The 20,776-nt window shown below is 36.6% G+C and overlaps 1 protein-coding gene across 6 annotated transcripts in view; it reads left to right on the top strand.

Annotated features, from left to right (window-relative positions):
* Nucleotides 1-20,776, top strand: part of MCTP1 (multiple C2 and transmembrane domain containing 1) — a 434,948-nt gene that overhangs the window by 350,326 nt on the left and 63,846 nt on the right. For all 6 annotated transcript variants that reach the window (XM_070412343.1, XM_070412342.1, XM_070412341.1 and 3 more), the window contains one exon: nucleotides 15,438-15,491. In XM_070412343.1, coding sequence (XP_070268444.1) covers nucleotides 15,438-15,491 — 54 coding nt within the window. The remainder of the gene's footprint in view (nucleotides 1-15,437; nucleotides 15,492-20,776) is intronic.

The raw sequence follows: 20,776 nt of genomic DNA, 5'->3' as shown, positions 1-20,776 counted from the left end.
TTTTCAGTGTATAGATCCTTCACTTTCTTAAGTTTATTCCTGGTAGTTTATCCTTTTTATTGCAATTGCAAATAGATTGTGGGTTGTTGTTTTTTTCACATTTTTTTCTAATAGTTCATTGATAGTATATAGGAATACACAGATATTTTTGTATGTTCACTTTATATCCTGCAACTTTACTATATTTGTTTATGTTTCTAATATTCTGTGGTGGAATGTTTAGGGTTTTCTATATAGAATTATGTCATCTGCAAATTGTGACTGTTTTACTTCTTCATTCCCTATTTGGGTACCTTTTATGTCTTTTTCTTGCTCTAGCTAGAACTTCCATTATTATGTTGAATTAACAGTGGTGAGAGTAGGCATCCTTATGTTCCTAATCTTAAAGGAACAGTTCTCAGTTTTTCACAATTGAGTAGTATATTACCTGAGGTTTGTAATATTTGATGAGGTACTTTCTTTCTCTATCCATTGTATGGAATGTGTTCATCATAAATGGGTGTTGTATCCGTGGTGAAATACTTGAATAAATGAATTATTGAATAAGTCAAATATTCCTAACAGAACCTAAAGAGACTGGCCAAAGCTGAGCTGAGAGGACTCCTATGCAAAGCACTTTGGATGTTCAGTAAGACCCTCTTTGCTTCATCAGGGCTTTATCATTCAGAGATAGTGGCATAGACCACAGCCTCCTGTGTTTGCATCTCAGTACCAGAAGAGAACACATACTCACTCTTAAACAGAAGCAGCACTGAGTCATACAGCCTGTAAACACATCTAAAAATGGATGATCACTCTCTTCTTTTTCCTGCTTATTTCAACAGCAATTTTCTCAATTTTTTCAGAAGGTCACCAGCTTGCAAAAAATATGAGGACATGAAAAGAATCAGACCTTTAGTTTTCCAACAGAATCACTAGCATAAAGAAGTAGAATCCAACAGCCAATCAGATGTCAGCAGAAAAGTTCATCCGCTGTGACCCCTTTCAAAGCTGTTCACCAACTGCTTAGCGATGCCAACTGCTCACTGTACAGATTGGTCTCCCCACACACTGATGACCATCACCTCATGTCCCTGGACATGGACCAACAGGCTTTCCACATTTTATCCATTCTTCACCACCACCATGCTACCATCCTCCCTCTCAGTAAATGACCAGGCCTTCTACTTAACAAAATCCCCTCAAACTCCAGCCCCTGAAACCTCCTGAATTTGTCCTTAATGTAGGTTGCCTATAAACCTATTTTTAGCAAATAATTCAAATGCCCTTTTAAGTAAAAATTTCAGATAAACAATGGGAGATGTTTACCTATACTACAATAATAGTCACCGGTTATCTGAAATTCCTCCTGTATTTTTTCTGGCAACATTACTCCAAATTATTTGCTTCTGTATTCTTACCTCAATACCTATAGGAAGATGATAGTTCTGAAATAAAATTCTGACTGTCTTCATCTGCTACTTTGGTCTTTCCACACACCTTCAAGCATGACATAGAAGATTGCTTATGAACAGGCTCCAGCCAAACCATAGCTGCAGCTTTATCTCACCTGTATTCCAGCAGAATCATTTGTGTGTGTGTTTTGTTTTTTAGTCCAGAATGAGCAAAATGTGGGAGTAGTAGGAAGACAGGAGTGGGAGAGAGAACTACAGAAATGAACCAGGGGGTGCCATGCTCTTTTGCAATCTCTTTCACCTGAAATCAACCATCCATCGATTGGGAGAGCATGAAACCAAGACTCAGGTTATGTCAGTTGCAAAGGCTCACGCAGCACAGTGTGACCTGAACCCAGTTCTAACTGGTTCCCAGGTGAGCACCCATTACACAGGCTCCACATAACACAGTAGGAAGCAGAAGAGGACGGATGCTTCTCTCTTTGTATTGATCGGGAAACTGAGGCCTAGGATAAGGCAGTAACCTCTGGAGAGACAGTGATTATCATGGGAGTGGCACTGATTGAGACACACATGGTGGCCCAGGGAAGGGCAGCACAGCCTGGGTCTTAAACTTAGTGGAGGTGCACATACTGCACCAGCTCTGAGCAGTCCTGGAAGCCATGTGGGCCCTGGGGGCAGACAGTACAGTTGCCTGGCCTCGGCGTGGAGTGTGGCACCATGCTGGACAAGTGGCTGGGGCACTTGAGTCCTTGCTGCTGGAGCCATACATTACAGCGATTGAGGTCCAGCCAATACAGAGATTCAGTGGCCAGTGGAGGCTCAGCTATCCTGGGGCACCTTCTCAACCTGCACTGTGAACTTTTAGGGGACCCTGGCTTTGATGAGCAGGTGTTGGCTTCTATTAGCCATGAGGGTTAAGGCCTTTCCATAGAGGAGGGGGTGAAGGAGGGGCCTTCTGTCTTAGAAAAAAAGGAAATGTGGTACACCCTGTGTGCCTTTTACGCTGTTCTTTAAAAATGTGTTTGAGTCTAATGTCTATTTCTTGCTTGACATACATATTTTGTTTTGTCAAAATTGAATTATATTAAATGTACTATTGACATACCTACTTTTTACATTCAGCAACATATATATGAAATATCCCTCAAATTACTGGAAAACCACATTTTGAATGTTTTTGCCGCCCATAAAGTTTTAATATTTTATACATATGTGCTTGCATAATTACCAGTTATCTCTACCATTTTCTCTGGAGTACCATCCCTGACTTCCCTCCCTACCACCAGCCCACCCTACCAACACGCTCTCTAACAGGTTAAGTGAACTCACCACTCTGAGTTCCCATATCCCCCTTGCTGTATTTTAATAATCACTGCTGGTCTTCCCCACCAGCCCAAAGTTATCCTAATTATATCTTCCATTTCTGTATCTAATTCCAGCACAGAGCAATATGTCTCAGACATAGCAGGATACTAGCTGCTCAAAAATTGTTTGATGGATAAGTAGTCCAGTCTTTCTTTCCAAATAAAAAATTGTCTAAGTTTTATGCCTAATTATTTCCATTCAACAAAAGTTTATTGAACATTACAAGGCACTGTGCTGGCTGTTGTTCAAAGATGATTAAGCCCTGGTTTTGCCTATGATAGTTTGTATTGTAGTGAGGGAAACAACTAAATCGACTACATGAATAGAATAGGCACAGTGATAGAGGGCTGTATATAATATGCAGAGTGTGCAGCCAAAAGACATTCAGATCATCCCAGATATATGTGTGTGTGCTGCATATATAAAGAAAAGGGGTCTAGCCCTAACCGGTTTGGCTCAGAGGATAGAGCGTCGGCCTGCGGACTCAAGGGTCCAGGGTTCGATTCCGGTCAAGGGCATGTACCTTGGTTGCGGGCACATGCCCAGTGGGGAGTGTGCAGGAGGCAGTTGATAGATGTTTCTCTTCTATCGATGTTTCTAACTCTCTATCCCCCTCCCTTCCTCTCTAAAAAATCAATAAAATATATTAAGAAAGAAAAGGGGTCTAGCTATCTGCGGCCACAGCTCGTATTCCACACGTCAGTCCGTCCCTTTCACCCAGTAACTAACTCCATGTTTGCCTTTAATACTTCTTCAGTCTGTTTGCTGTTCTTTTACTCTATTCTCAAACTGCAGTTAAACTTTAAATGGAAAAGATAAAATTGTGGAATGGTAGAAGATGAGTGTTACCTGTACGTGACAATTCAGTTCACATAGAGAAAGATGTAAAGATAAACACTTCTATTTTTAAAAGTCAATTTACTAAGGACTTTCCTCACAGGAACGTAAACTTCTTGCTTTATATCTAATAGGGTTCAGGAAAGAGACTTAGAATTTAAAGTTAGTGATAGCTGCCATAGAGGACGCTTATAGTTAATCTTATATTTTTGTTCCCCATGATCTTCCTGAATCTCTTCCACTTTGCTCAGATTCTCCAAAGACCCATATGAGAACATAACAAGGTAAAGAGATGCTCTTCATTTTTTTAGAGGATTTCTGCCCTGAAACCCAGCTTCTTTTCCACCCAATAAATTATCTTTGGCATCTTTGAAGGAAACCTTAAGATCTTGCCCCATAAATGGCTGATTGTCTCTTATTTGAACCCTAGTTGACCCCTGCAGTTCAGGAACTCATTCGAAAACCAACTTCTTAAACTCCCCTCAAAGCCTCCCATTGATCCAAAGAATTCACCATTCTAGAATGGTTCTCTAAATGTCCAAAACAAGCATTTATCCATATGTCGGCCATTTTTTTTTATTATCTCTGTTACACTTCCTAAAGATCTGCTCCCACAATCTTGTGAATTCTGTAATCAAAGAATGTGACTTAAAAAAGGAGAAAAAAGGATACCCGCAGTATTGTTCTCAGTTCTCAGGATAGATGTGTTATCCTATCTATTTCTAGTGATGTCCTGTTTGTTCTTTCTGAATGACTTTGCATACTGCTCTTTGCAGGTAGCCAAAACTCTGCAACTTTATGGTGAGGAAGGTAGGATGTAGGGCTAGCAGAAGCACGTTCTCAGTTTGCATTACTAGTGTTGAGCATCATACTCCGTGTGGTGGGTACTGTTGGCAGATGGTCTGTTATCCTATTTGTGTAGAGTTATTGCCCCTGGTTTGGAAAGGTGACAGGAAATTGCAAGACCTCCATCAACAAACCAAAAGTGGAAGCCAAATGATATGTCTTTATCTGCATGTGAAAAATGTTTATAAATCAGAACTATTATTAGGAATCCAATAATCCTGAGAGATTTGTATTTATTAATCATTTTAGTGTTGCCTGAAATACAACACTAAAGCCTTTAAAGCCTTTCCATCACAGAACTGAAATAGTACACACAGGTAACCCAACTTCAATATGCCTTCAAAGGCATTTCTGTCATTTTTTACTGAACGTATTTCGTAATTCAAAAAATAATAATTACTATATCATATCATTTATCTTTTAAATTATCAAATATTTTGTTAGCAAGTTTAAACAATAGGAAATTTTCCTAACCAAATTTTCTAAATGAGTTACATTCAGATGGGCAAAATGAAACATCTTTAAAAGGAGTCACTACACATTTCCAGTTGGTAGAGGTTAAGAGCTCAAACTGTGAAATTAGAAAGACCTGGGATTAAATCCCAGACCTTCTGTTACCTACATGAATTTACTCATTCCCCTAAGCCTCGGTTTTCTCACCAGTTACAAGGTTGATAATGCCTACCTTGTCGAGGTCTTATGATGATTAGAGACAGTTAACATACTGTATCAAGAAACATATAGTAAGTGCTTAATAAATGGCAATTGGGCACACAACCCTATATAAAATAAGACAATCCAGTGTGAGTATGGAGTTTAAACACTATATAAGTCACTACCTTTCTTGAAGAGTTGTTCCCTTGTAAGTACTATTGGAGAGGATGGATTTCCATGGCCATTAGTCATTCTTGGTTTTGAGGTTGTAGACAAAGACAATAGCATTGCCACCGAAAGATTTCCTGTCCAGCCGGCGTAACTTAATGGTTAAGCATGAACCTATGAATCAGGAGGTCAGGGTTTGATTACCGGTCTGGGCATATGCCCAGGTTGTGGACTTGATCCCCTGTATGGGGAATACAGGAGGCAGCCAATCAATGACTCTCTCTCTCATCATTGATGTTTCTATCTCTCTCTCCCTCTCCCTTCCTCTCTGAAATCAATATATATATGTAATGAAATCAATATATATGTATATATGAAATATAACACTAAAGCCTGAAATACAACACTAATAATATATATATATAGATATAGATATAGATATATATACAGTCTATGATCCCCCTGCTATGTATATGGAAGTCCCACAGGGACAAAAAAGTAAATTTATCAACAGAAAGAGCAGATGCAGATATTTGACCAATTTTCTACAGATTAAAGGTTCTTGGAAACTGAATTTTACAGAAATATTAGAAACATATGCCATTTCACAGATCATGTCTATAAATATTTGAAAGAAACATTTTCTTGATTATTGTTATACAAATCTACACCATGCACAATGCATAAACACAAAGGCTGCCTCCCACCCCCAGTGAGTAAAAACAGGGCATTTCCCTGAAACCATCACTAAATTTAAAACAAAATACTTCTTCCTAACAGTCTTACTTTGGACGTCAACTAAGAGAAGGGGAAAGGTAAACCTACACTAGTGTACCAGGCCTGGGCACAGGGACTAATTTTAATAAATCAGAATAGGACATGAAAATGTCAACTTAATCAAGCATTTAAATTTTATTAATCAAGCCTAATTTTTATGAGTGCAAATAATCACTGAAGCTGGACAAATTTGTTCTCGATTGCATCAGAAACATAATTTTAATATTTAATGGACTGATGAATTTAAATAGAGAATTATCTTTATGAAACATGCTCTTCATAATTTGCCATTAAATGAGAAATAAAAAAATCAACATAAATCTTACATAAAGGTTATTTAACTAAATGTTGGTACTATAAGTATTATAAATGCATTATGCACTAATTTAGCAATCACACAGTACACTACATAAAGCCGAAATTATAAGTGGACTGGCCCTGCTTTTCCTAGAATGTAGAGCTCTTGTGTTGTATTGTGGGAAGCTCACGATAAAATGGGTATGGAGGTTTTGTGTGAGGTTTCATGAACATTCTTTTCATTCAGGCTTTTATGCTACAATTCACCATTCACCACAGACATTCTTCCAGTTCAAATGTAGGTCCAAGCCCACAAGGGCCGTCCTTTGTGAAGTGATTATTCTTTACAAAGAAAAAGGATAAAAACTATTTTTCATTATTATTTATAGAAAAAGGATATAAGGGGGAAAATGAAGTTTTCTGACTATATGATTTGTGACATTCAAAACATGCTTGATTTTTGAAGTTAGATTTTTTGACAATGTTCTTAGGCCTCAAAATATTCTAGGCACAAGGAAAAAAATCAAATTAGCATCAGAATATTTATCTCTTCAAATGTCTACCGATTCCCCTGACCCCCTTCACTACTCCCAATATATCCTTTCAAATAGGCAGTAGCTGTGAATTTTTGTAAAAAGTGAATCAAACCTTATAAATTTTCCTAATGTTAATCTCTAAGATAATTTTCTTTTTGGTTCTCCAATGCTATTCTTTAAAGGTCCCTAATGTTTCAAAAGTGTAGCACTTTCCTGCATTGCATGCGCTAAACTACGTATCTACCTGACAAAGAACTCCTTGCCTATTGTGGCTTTAATACTCCCAGAACATATAAGATGGGGTGAGAGCAAAGGGCACCTCTGGGAAGACTGGGGATTGGAGGACATGGTGCCCACAGAGGTCAGAGCAGCTCCTCTTGCTTTGCAGAAAATGTTTTACATAGGCAATGCAGACTCTTCATCAGACACAAAAAATAAAATTCCCTAGGTTGTTTTTAATATTTAAATATTTCAAATTATGCCCTTTTTTTTTTTGTTACAAATTGGTGACTCTGGAATGAAAATTTGATTTTATATAGAGAGGCTTAAATACATAATTTTCCTTTTAATTTAAATATGTTTATTATTAATGGAAAAATGTTTTGCTTTAAAAATATTAAATTTTATAAAAACAGATGACTTATAAATCTAATGGTTATCTTTTCATTTCATTTGCAAAGCACATTAAGCAATTCAATAATTTGACCTTTTGTGTACATTTTTAACCTGAAAAATAATATAGTTTCAAGAAAGCATTATTATTTAAAAAGCATACTGTAGGTTAATAGTTGACCTATTTTCCCCCAACTGAATTGAATTAATATGCAATATCCTAAAAACAATCAAGATTAGAATTTCCCCTGCAAGCAAAAATACAATACATTGTGAAGCCTTTAGATGGAGACATAGTTCAAATAACCACAAGAATTCAGTTCACAGTGCTTTGTGTAAGTATAAGAATGAACATTTAAGAATACTGAGAAGGAAATATAAGAAATTCATTTAAGATGCTTATACTGATCATAGAATTTATAATATATTTAGCCTTTCTTAATGGAAGGGTTTTTTCTGCGTATTAGGCTGACACTTAAAAAAGTAAAAGGTTATGTACTCTTGGCCAGTAAAGTAAATTCACTGTCCTTGCATCTTACAGCAAAGCATATTACACTGCAAATAAGAATGCTGTTGTTGATGATGCAGAATACAGGCTGTATGTAATCAGTGGCATGCATCAAAAGTCATCTGATAGCCACATTAAAGCCACATTTCCTATTAAGAATCAGACTAAATTACGACATGGCACTTCCCAGAATGAGCCAAGGAAATGCATTCTGTAAGAAGAAATAATTGTATTTGAGTGTCTCTGTAAAAATCGGGAAGTCTTTTAGCAGTAAGTAATAATGCTTCTCTTTTTAGTCTGCCTTCTTTTGTACTACAATATATTCAACCTCACAGGCAAGTCTATCACACTAATTATTATTACATCTCGTGGCTCAGTTATCTTGATGACAACTCTGGCTGAAATACTCCAAGGTCAAATTCTTAATAGCGTGAATCAAACTAAACAGCCATCATATATGCATTTGCTTTTGAGATATACTCGATGAAACAGTATATCCCAGACCTGTTTGTGAATCTTACTAGTTTTTTCAAAAGTGGGGTAAATTATATGTACACACCATTCATTTCGCAAAAGTTCCTCCTCAAAAATCTCATGAGAAGCACATGTCCTGTTCTGAAAATGACAGCATAGGCTCACCTACAAAAGTCTTCAGCTCGACCTCCAGTGCTTTTAAGAGATCTGAAATAATCTGAGCGATTATATGCATCTTCTCAGTCCCCGTGATACTTAACACATGTAATAAATCCACTGGCACACAAATGCATGCTCTGCTTGGATTCTGCACACGCGGAATGGAATAAATGGGCTCCAGACCATGTTGAAGGATGCTGCTCTCCCCAGATTCTTCCACATCTCTAGGGTGGAAATGGGCATTTACTTTGCAATGTATCCAAATAGCATGTGTGCACATTTGGATGTTCTATGAATATGAAATTAAATATGAAACTTCTTCCTTTTGTGACAGTTTTCTTTTTAATTTGTAACATCACAGTTGCACATCAGGACAGTAGTGATTTCTTTAACTTAATATGTTGCCTTTTTTATAGACTGTTTGAGTAAAGTGATTTGAATTGTGCAACTGTTCATTCTGAAAGTAGCAAAACATCTACTTAACTCAAGATTATTTCCTAGGAGAAAAGTAAACATACAAAAGAAACTGGTTTGTGTCGGCTTTGGCTTTTGAGGGTTTTGGGCTTTGTGGTACTCAAGATAAGGGTAACATAACCAAGATTATTTGGGTTCCTTTTTGTTTAAAGGGGTATAAATGAGTGGAAGCCTTTATCCCTGGGAAAATCATAATATGACATGTTTTAATACTTATTCATGGAACTTTTAACCCCCTTTGAAACTTTAGTCTTAAAACTTGCAAACTAAATTGATATTAAAAAGCAATAAATAGTATCCACTGTCCCATAATGATTTTAATTTGAAGTTTACCGAATTCAATTTTCCTCATCCTTTCACTGTCTTGGTCTTCCTTCTCTGCATCCATCTGGTTCCTCACTTATACATCTTTGTCTGGTGGAATAATTCTAAACATGTCATATTTTTATTCAGATTACCAACATTATTATTATTAACATTTTCAGCCAGATAAAATTTTATTTCCTTGTAAATCATAGTGTTTAGCTATATTGAATTATAATTAAAAGTCATAATGTTAAAAAGAGCTGCCACACAACTATATAAAATACATAGATTCTCCAGATGCAGTTTTGTTCCATTTTGAAAATAGATTTTTTTCAATGTACAGCCACATATTATATTTTATATGGTAATGACAAATGTCCAGCAAATATGGACTAGGAAAGGAGAAATGTGCTTTTAAAAATAATGTTATCTGCTTATTCTGTGGGGCTGTAATGTAGCTGGCATGCTGCATTTGGGGCTGTCTACGTGTGTTTTTTAAAATGTCATCTTTATTAGTATTACATTCAAGGAATAGTACCAAGAATCAGTTTCTTTCAAGACCTTCCTCCAGTGTGTGGCATATAAGTCTGTGACGAGCGACATTACAGAAGGTCATGTCACTTTTAACTGCTTGCATTACATCTTTCTGATTTCCCTGGTGCCCTTCCTTTGTTTGATTAATACTACTTGTTTTCAAGCAAGGTATCAGGAAGCATAATTTGGAAAGAGAATTCTAGAGCCCATCTAAGTTATTCCCCCTTAAGAATAAGAGGAAGGGAAAGAACAACTGTAAAAATGTATGTTTTCTAACCTATGCATTTTTCTCACTCTTCATTATTTTCCTTAAGGAAATATGTATTGTTATTGAATTATTGCTGACAAATATTTGGGCAACTGGACTTTGTATACTTAAAAACAAAACTAAGTAGTCATTTTCTTTTTTATTTGGAGAGAAAAGGCTGGAATTTGACACTAGGACTCTTTTATTTTATTTGTTTTCCTTAGTTAAGTGTTAAACTCTAGCACTCTCTAAATAATAGGTGTTATTTGAGTTCTCTGGAAAATGTTGCAATTTTGTGCAGTCATTAAACGTACTTCAGTGATATATATAGTTTGTTTTTAAAAGCTGTTTGCAGTTTCTATATTCATTGTATTTGGCCAGGGCTCATGTCTTAAAGCACAGACTAGCTTCTGAGGCACTCTTGCCTTCAAAGCCATCTATTTCATTGGACCATTAAAACCTGAAAATTAGTTGTGAAAGCATTATCATTTTAATTGGAATCTTTATCCATGCCTCTACCTATGCCCTTCTATGTGTTTCTTAATGTTAGTGAAACATGAACCGGAATTTTATATGTGGTTAAGAACACTGAATATTTTGCCCAGAAAAAAAAAATTTAATCTCAGAAAATAATGTTTAAAATATTATTAAATTAATATTATTTTTATTTTTATTAATAGCAAACATTTTTGAGTACTTCAATACAGGAACTTTGCTAAGCACTTTAAATATACTATCTCATTGGATCCTTGATTAACACGTGGAATAGGTGCTACTATTATCTCCATTTTTCAAGCCACCTTAAACTTCACCTTAGCAAAATATAATAGTGGGATACATTCTGAAGCAACTTAGAGGCATCGATAGGAAAGCCACCTGTATATTATAAATCCTCACTTGTAGATATTTATGGTGTAACATTAAAAAGGCGCTGGAGGAGGGGAAAGCCCTCACTAGAGCACTAAACACAACACAAAGGCCTCCTGCTAACACAACACTCTTCTGCCAAATGTAAAAGCAAATGGTTGCATTGGGTTATTCCGCCTGCACATTTGTGGAGCAATTGTGCATAACCAATTACCCACTTGTGAAGGGTAAGAACAGTTTTGGTTTCACAAATGAAGAGCCTGAATCTGCAGATCACTTTGAGTCATTCTTGAACATAAGATTTGCAGTTGATTTGTAAAATGTGTAAATTACACTTTGGATTTTTTTTATGGTTCAGTAATATTTTGAATTTTTTAAAATCAACTAGAAGATACTGGAGATCGCCTAGTTGGTATTGCTCAGTGGTTGAATCAACCCATGAACCAGGGGGTCATGGTTCAATTCCTGATCAGGGCACATGCCCAAGTTGTAGGCTGGATCCCCAGTAGGGGACGGGCAGGAGGCAGCAGATCAGTGTTTCTCTTTCATCATTTATGTTTCTATCCCTCTCTCTCTCTCTCCCTTCCTCTCTCTGAAACCAATAAAAACATATATATTTTTTTAAAAAAGATAGTAGAGGTCTCCAAATCTTAAAATGAAGGTTAAATATTCATGGATTGTATTTCCAGGCAACTATTCCAACCATTTTGAATATTTGCTTTTATTAATCTGCATCATTGATTAGGTATAAGTCTTCCCAGGCCAGCTAGTTCTTCTGTGGGATAAATGATAGGCACTTTACTAAATTTTGTTCAAGGATACGAAGAATAGATGATGCATTCATCTATTTACTCTATCAAATTTCTTGAACACCCACTATGTATCTTGCCATCTGCTAGGTACAATTTAACACCACCATTCTGTCTTCCTAGCACCTGCAGGGTGATAGTAAGTACTGAAGAGGGGAGGCATATAATACATTCTTAATAACTTTTGAAAATATTGTTGGAGTTTGTGCACAGGAGTAAAAGTATAGTACTTATTTTATTTTTCTTAACATTTTTGATAAATGACTTTGCATGGGTAATTTTAGTAAAAAAAGAAATCACTTAATCTAATGTATATCAAATCATCGTATTGGCCCTGGCTGGTGTGGGTCAGTTGGTTGGAGTGTGGTCTCATACACCAAAAGGTGGTGGGTTAGATTTTTAGTCAGGGTACATACCCAGGTTGCAGGTTTCATCCCTGGTCAAGGAGCATACAAGAAGCAGCCAATCGATGTCTGTCTGTCTGTCTGTCTGTCTCTCTCTCTCTCTCAAATTAATTTATAAAAATCATCATGTTGTATACCTAAAATATACACAATTTTTATTTTTATAATAATTTTATAAATTTTTCAATTACAGTTGACATACAATAGTATATTAGTTTCAGGTGTACAAAATAATGATGAGACATTTATAGTCTAGTACCCAGCTGATACCATACACAGTTATAGCAGTATTATTGGCTGTATTTCCTATACTGTTCTTTACATCCCCATGACTATTCTGTAACAATCAATGTGTACTTCTTAAGCCCTTCCCCTTTCCACCCATCCCTCCAACCCTCCTCCCATCTGGCAAACATAAAAATGATCTTTATATCTATTAGTTTGTTTCTGTTTTGATTATTTTTTTAGAGTCCAGATATAAGTGAAATCATATGGTATTTGTCTTTCTCTGTCTGGCTTATTTCACTTAGCATAATATTCTCTAGGTCCATTTGTGTTGATGCAAATGGCAAGATTTCATTCTAGCTTATGGCTGAGGCGTAAACTTTTTAATCTATTTGTCTATCAATGGCCACTTAGGTTGACATCGAAAAAAAATAAAATAGATAAATGACCAATCTTAAAGATTACTTATTCTAAATCTAAAATTTAAAACATCATTTTATTAGAGATACAAAATTATAATCATTTTTTAAAAATCTTGTGAGAGTTAGGTGAATTTTTTTCTTTTCCTTTTCTTTTCAAACTGGGTAGGGGTTGAGAGGTTGCTCTCTACTGTCCCACAGTCTGGTTTAAGTTCTAGTTCAGCTATTTGTGAGGTGAATTCTTTAGATGCAACATATATACTGAAATATTGTGACTGCTTTTCCTATTTAAATTTCCATCACAAATAGTCCAATTTGGAATAGCCTGGCATATAGCACCTAATTATTGTTGTCTGTATACTTAGTATATGAATACTTAAACATTTCAGTAAATTAAAAGTCAACATGAAAAATTATCTGATCGTCCTCATTTAAATTCTATTGGGTTATAAGCCTCTTTAGAGCTGACGTGAGTAGAGATGAATTATCTAGATGTTCCTCATTTTGTATTCCCATAGTACCTAGCACTGTGTTCCTTGGACAAGGGGATTTATAATAGTGCTTATGGAGTGGCAGGATATAGTTATAGAGAGAAGGTCAAGAATCCTTCTTTCTTGCTGAGGCTGAATTGCTTTGTATGTCCCAAAATAAGTGTAAACTCTCACCTGATATTGGAAACAGATGTTGTGCTACTATGGTTTCTTCAAAATGCTGAATGTCCAAACGAAAGAATTCTACCATATGATAAAATATTTAAAGTATGATATTAGGAACCATCTCACAGGTTGTCAGATGCTGTGAGTCATATCAGTTCTGAAGGCTTGTGTTTGGGCTATTTTAAAGCAGTTAATGCTTTTAGAATATCTGAGAAAAATTATTAGAATAACTGGAATTCCTGACATATTATCTTAGTTTATATAACTTTGCATAATACAGTCTTAGTTATTGAAGTTTTCATTCGATAATTAAGCATATTCCTGTTTGTATCGGAAAGTCACGTGAGAGAAGGACTGGTGGTCTCTGTCTTCTAAAGTTATGAGCTTTGGAAGAAAGGTTAAAATATTTGTTGATCACTCTTATATCAAGTTTATTCAGAGATAGAGGTACAGACTAGATAAAAAATAAAAATGTCACAAGAATGAGAAATGACATAAATAGAATCATAATAAATTGCCACTTACTTGAATAATGCCCCCACCAATTTTTTAAAATATATTTTACTGATTTTTTTACAGAGAAGAAGGGAGAGGGATAGAGAGTTAGAAACATCAATGCGAGAGAAACATCAATCAGCTGCCTCCTGCACATCTCCTACTGGGGATGTGCCCACAACCAAGGTACATGCCCTTGACCGGAATCGAACCTGGGACCCCTTAGTCCGCAGGCCAACGCTCTATCCACAAGCCAAACCGGTTAGGGTCCCCCAGTGTTTTTAATTGTTGGTTTCTATGGAATATTTTTTTGTGTGTAGGTGTGTAAAACCATAATACAACACCTGAAACAGGTTGAAGTTCCATTAATAATGGCTGTACACCCTGGCCGGTTTTGCTCAGTGGATAGAGCGTCAGCCTGTGGACTAAAGGGTACATGCCTGGGTTGTGGGCTTGATTCCCAGTAGAGGGCGTGCAGGAGGCAGCTGACTGATGTTTCTCTCTCATTGATGTTTCTAACTCTCTATCCCTCTCCCTTCCTCTCTGAAATTAATAAAATAATATTTAAAAATAAAAAAAATAATGGCTGTAGTTACATACTGATTGAGGCAAGCAGAAATTATGTGGTGAATCCAAAATGACTATTCCATTCTGCTGAGATAGGTAAACCAGGAACCATTTAAAAGACATGCATGTATACCCACCTACATACATGCATATCCATCTATATTACACACATTTGATTATTGAATATATTTCTAGTTTTCAATAATAATGTTCATTCTTATTGTAAAATCACAGAGAATTAAAGTTAGCATATCAGGTAATTCATAAAATTAAAAAGTAATACAGAGATCGTTAGAACTTGACATTTATACATAAGAATTAAAATTTGAGTCATGAGAGATGTTTATGCCATTGATCACCAGCACGAATCAATGAACAGACATAGTTCTTTATCTTAGAGTTTGCTGGAAAGTAAATTAAAAATAGCAGAGCTGTTTTCAGCTTAGTTATCTAGCTCCAAATTTACAGTGCCTAATTAATATAGACAGCAGTGTAGGTAAAAAGGAAATTTCCTGATTTAAAGCATCTCTCAAATTATGTTCATTTACCTTATGCATTATTTCAAATTGTTTCAGTTGTCACAGAATATTTCACACAATGGGTTTTCCTGACTGGGCGTCAGTTCCCTGGATTTAATCAATTAAAGGCATGGCATTTCCCTCATCCTTATCTCTAGATCAAATATTCCCTCTCCGTGCTTCTGTTTCAAATGTTAATAAAGTTTTCATTTCCAAAAGGTTCAAAATGACAGAACAAAACTCTCTGTTTTAAGAGCATGAAAACGACTTCTGTTTCTGTCTGCAGGTAGTGGAGGACATGCTAGAGGACGAGGAAGAAGAAGATGACAAAGATGACAAGGTAATTATCTTTCCCAGCACTTGGGTACCTGGGGATGGGGAAATGTAGGCCTGACACTGTTTTCACAGACAGTTAAAAAAAGGAGTTGAAGTGTTCGAGTCCAGAAAATTGGACAGTGCTGTTTATCATCCTAACAATGCCACCGCATGTTGCAAAGAGGAGAGAGGGCTATAAATCCTCTTCGCTTTTGTCCAGAGCTGGGTCAAATATTTTTTCTGCTAGGAACAAAAAAAATAAAATAAAATAATTCAGCTTGTCTGGAACTTGATAGCTCGTGTGAAGATAACGGCAGTGACAACTGTTTTTGAAGGGCAAAAATTTGTCCTATCTTGAGTATTACAAATCAGGCTACACTTTGGGGAAAAGAGAGAAGAGAAAAAATAGCAGGCTGCATGAGCTGAACATGGATATTGTCATCTGTAATTTTCGAAAAATTGCTCATCAGAGGAACACATGTGAGCAGAGGGCATTTAAATAATCCCAGTGCTACTGCCCTCTGCTTAGACTTGACTTGGAATGGCCCCATGGCTCCTTGGTCAGGAAAGTGTGGTCAGAAAGGCTCATTTTTCAATTGCTGGTTGGCTTGTGGATGGTGACCACAGTAAATAACAGCTAGTTTCTGGGACTGCTTGGATTGGTTGTCCCCTGGGGAGAGAGGACAACTGGAGGGAGGAATTAAAATGACCTTGCACCACTGCAGCAGCGGCTGGGGTTGGAAGAACGGCTGTCTGTGGCAAGGAGGGTAGCGATGCTGGTTTATAGTGCTTGGGCAGGTCAAGATCTAAAATGGAAAAAGTCCTAGGGTGAGATTGGGAGGAGGGAGGGAGGCTATCATTCATTATTTCTGTGCTGTTCGGCATCTAAAACCAGATTTTGACCTTCCCCAGAAACTATCTGAATTCTGTTCTAGTAAAGCAATGAAGTTTTTTTGAAGAAAGGAGGAAAACAGTGTATCTTCATTTATACCCTTGACCTTTGGTTCCAGTAGAGATGTACAGTTATATTTTAGTTTAAGATTTTGTGTGCTGGAAGTTAGCATTGAAAATGTCAAAAAAAAATTCACAGTGATTAGTTAACTCCCAAATGATTTTTTCCCTAATATTTAATGCTTAAAGGAAAATGGAAACACACACACACTTTCTCCCTTCTAATGTGATTTCAAACATTTTTAAATTGATAGAGCTTTTATGTAAAATTTTCCTTATGTACATCATTTAGTCATTAGTGACATCATCAAATATAAACTAACAAAAATCTTTCTGCAAAAACACCTATGTGCTTGTTTTTAATGTTAAATAACATGAGCATACACTTATGGCAATAAATGATATGATTTATTGTTAAGGTCAGTGGTAGAGCTGTAGAGAGACTGTATTTTAAGGCAACATGCCAGCTCTGAATCATCATTTCTCTGCTGATAAACACTGAGCTGCCATCCATTTATGGCCATTTTCCCTCGCTTGTTGCTGCTTTATTATTAAAGCTACTATAAAGATCCATTCTGACAGCGGGCATTTCCCCAGAAATGTTAATAAATGGAAACCCTTAGTGAAGTCTAGTACTTCAGTGTCCTGCTTGAAGTCAGCCTGTATTTTATAGCCAGTTTGTTGGTATTCTATACCACTAATCCCTTCTTTATGGTCATTTTTTAATAGAGAGGATGTTAGCCGTGGGAAATCAATAGCACACCTGGTTAACCAGCTTACCAAAACATAGATGCCAAGTAGAATACACCATGGTGGACATAAGAGCAGATCTCTGAAGTGGCATCTTTGTGATCCAGTGTTTGGTGGTCTGAAATTGATAGCGCCTTGCTAACTCATTTTTAGATCTAGTTTCCAAAGTTGATTGAAAGGAGTGCTTAAATTACTATGTGAATTCAACTGTATTCTTCTGTACAGAATGCCAACGAACAGTGTGTTTTCCATCTGAAAGGACTGTGAGCTGATTTTCATAAATCCAGTTCTTTATTTGAGTGATATATAAGGATTCTCTTTTTATTCATAATGCAATTTATAGCATAAAAATTACATCTGAACAAAAAGAAAATCTCAAATGTAATAACTTATAATATACTTTAGGGGCTTGCATGATAGAGAAAAGAGTCTTAGAGTGGATATTTAGAAATACAAAGTTTTTACTCTAAGAAATGGAAATATGAGAGGGTCCTTCAAGTTTCTGTTTACCAGCTTCCATCTCTTGACTGGCTCTCACAGCGGTAACTTTTGTAAGTCTTGGCTATCAGTGTGTCTGAGTGGGAGAAGGGTAATTTCCTACTTTTAAAAATGCATTGGTTCCTCTATTTAAAGTTTGTGTATAGAGTCATGCGTAATGGAATTTCATGAGAAAACAAATGTATTTTTTGCCATACGAGCAGGTGCTGACCTCTCGCTCTCATTATTTCTCTGTTTTCTCATATGGTATAATATTAGGGTCAGGTCAGTGGGTCCTCTTATAGGATAAAAGTAAAAAAGATTAATAAATGTGCCAAAGCCTCACTTTAATTGAACCTGAAGCATATGTTGCAAGTATGTAAAATATGTCCCAGATGTTTCACCAAGGCCAGTGTCTTGGCTTTCCCTGATTACCACAAGGCAACTATTAGTCCTATAACCTTTGGACTTGGGGGTAAATGGGGTATTACGTGGCACAGAATGAGAGCACCTGTTTTCCATTCAGCAAAGACCCCTGGCAGGCTTTGCCTAAGCCTATCCATATGTTTTCACTTAGCAGATTGTTGGGCGATTATGAAAAGTGTCTTTCTTTAGAGCCAACATTGATATTAGTCACTCACAATGAAAGGGCAAGTCATTGGCTACTTGACAAGGTCCGTGTGGGCATAAACTGAAGTCATTTATTTCATTTGAGCTTGGAGTGTTTTCTCTCAACATAATTATATAGATGGTATAAGAAGTTGAAGCAGACAAAGCTATAATTACTTAACATAGTGCTTTTATAATAGCTTTTCTCTAGTGCTGACTTTAGCACCTGGGAAGACTTTGGTTAAAGTTGGTAAAAGCTAAGTCATGGTTTACCTGAATCCCCAGACCTTGAAGTTTTGCACATTATGGCCTTTTGAGTATTTGTATGTGTGTGTGAGTTCTTCCTTTTTACTAAAACAGCTAACCATTCTTCAGCTGTGGGTTTGTGATCCTCAGACTTATTCCAGAATCCATTGTTGGCATTTACTTAAATCTAAATTTCAGTGGCTTTTCTCTTAATTCAATTCTATAATTTTCACAAAGGTAGAGAATATAGGTTTTAACTGGTGGGTTTTAATCAGTGACGTTTTGATATTTCCACTTACCTGCATTACGTTAAGCTTTGCTGGAAATGCAGTGTTTCCTGAATTAAATGTTAGAAGGACATCATATTGCGTTCTCAGCTTTCTTTGATGTAGAATAGTTTTTTCTGCCATCAACCACAAAGTCACAGTTTGTTCTGATTTTGACCTGACACCAAATCCTGCCTTTGTGGTTAACAGACTCTCAGTAAGTAAGGTTTAGTAAATTACCTAGGAGGAGCTATCAACAAGCCATTTAATAGTGACTTTCACTATGTTGTATATAATACAGTGGTCAATCTGCATAATGTAGACATCTAATTAATGAATATCAACTTTCATTTTTGTAGCCTAAAAAGTTTAGGCATGTTCCCCATGGTGTGTCTTACCCTTATAATAGGATCCACCTGAATATCAGGAAGCAGAAGGTAGGATACAGGTTTTCCTTGGGAAAAACATGGATTCAGATGTGTGGCGTTCTATTGTTGTTTATTGATAAAAGATATTAAAATGTCCAAGCACCTATGCTCACATTACTTCTCCTTTACCTTCAACTGCTATGTCAGGGTTGCTGTGTATCAAGATAGCTGGATGCTGTGAATGAAACATATCTGAGTTACTTCAAAATGCACAGATTGTCTGCTTTAATTCTTGAAATCCGTGTTTTCCAGTTTGATTCTCCAGCTCAAAGCATGCATAGACATCTTTGCATCTCAAATCAACTGTGAGGGAGAAAAAGTTGTAACTCTCATATATGATATAAGAGAAGATTTTAATCTAACAATATGGCATTTTCTTATTCAATGAAATAACTTCATGGAGAGAAAACAGAGCAACACTTTATAGAAAAGCAGGGAAACAGGATATAAGAAAAAGGTCTTTTAAAAAATCCCAAGTCACACTTAACTAGAATACCATTTTATTAGTTTGTTAGTTTTCTATTGCTGCACAACTACTTAGAGGCTTAAAACAACTAATTAGCCATGAGTTCAGTAGGGCAGAAGTCCAGGCATGGTTCCCGTGACTTCTCTGCTCTGTCTCACACGGAAGCCGGATTCTCATCTCCAGGCTCTACAGAAGAATCCACTTCCAAGCTCATTCAGTTTGTCCATAGAATTCAGTTCCTCGTGGTTAGGAGACCGAATCCCTGATTTTCTTGTTGGCTTTCACTCTTAGTGACCACTTTCCACTCTTAGTGGATCCCCTCCATAGTTATAGCCATCAGTGGAGCATCTTCCTTGTGTCAAACCTCTCTTACACTTCAAAACTCTTTCTTTAGGAAGAGCCTAGTCCCTTTAAGGGCTTGCTGATTAGGCCAGGCACACCAAAGATAATCTCCCTTTATTAAAGGAACTGTGCCATCATAACCTAATCACGGAGAAGACAACCTTATCATATTCCTAAATCCCCTCACGCACAAGGATTATACAGGACATATACACTAGGAGGTGGAATCTTCACAGCCATCTCATAATTCTGCCCACTATACCAATCAAGACCCATGCTCTAGAACAGTGGTTCTCAACCTTCTGGCCCTTTGAATACAGTTCCTCATGTTGTGACCCAACCATAAAATTATTTTCGTTGCTACTTCATAACTGTAATGTTGCTACTGTTATGAATCATAATGTAAATATCTGATATACAGGATGATCCTAGGCGACCCCTGTGAAAGGGTCGTTCGACCGCCAAAGGGGTCACGACCCACAGGTTGAGAACCATTGCTCTAGAACAAAAATGGGACAATATCTGTGTTTGTTGTATGTGTTTATTGCTAGGTCACGACATAACTATTATTCAATAAACAAATTAGACATGTCCTTTCAAAGATTATAGGAAATATCTCATACCAGAGGAATAAACAGGTATATTTCACAGTCATAGCACAATATGTTCCACTTGTTTATTATCTAATTCTGCTCCTGTGTGAGGGGAGTGTGGGCAAGCAACCAGCCCCATGGGCTCTTTCCCTTTGTTGTCTCCTGGGTGGGAGAGCAAAGAA

This window comes from Myotis yumanensis, unplaced genomic scaffold (assembly GCF_028538775.1).
Source record: "Myotis yumanensis isolate MYYU_CA2020_CCGP unplaced genomic scaffold, mMyoYum1.0.hap1 SCAF_4, whole genome shotgun sequence".
Classification (NCBI taxonomy): domain Eukaryota; kingdom Metazoa; phylum Chordata; class Mammalia; order Chiroptera; family Vespertilionidae; genus Myotis; species Myotis yumanensis.
Note: the sequence above shows the minus strand (reverse complement) of the source record. Positions and strands in the feature narration are given on the sequence as shown.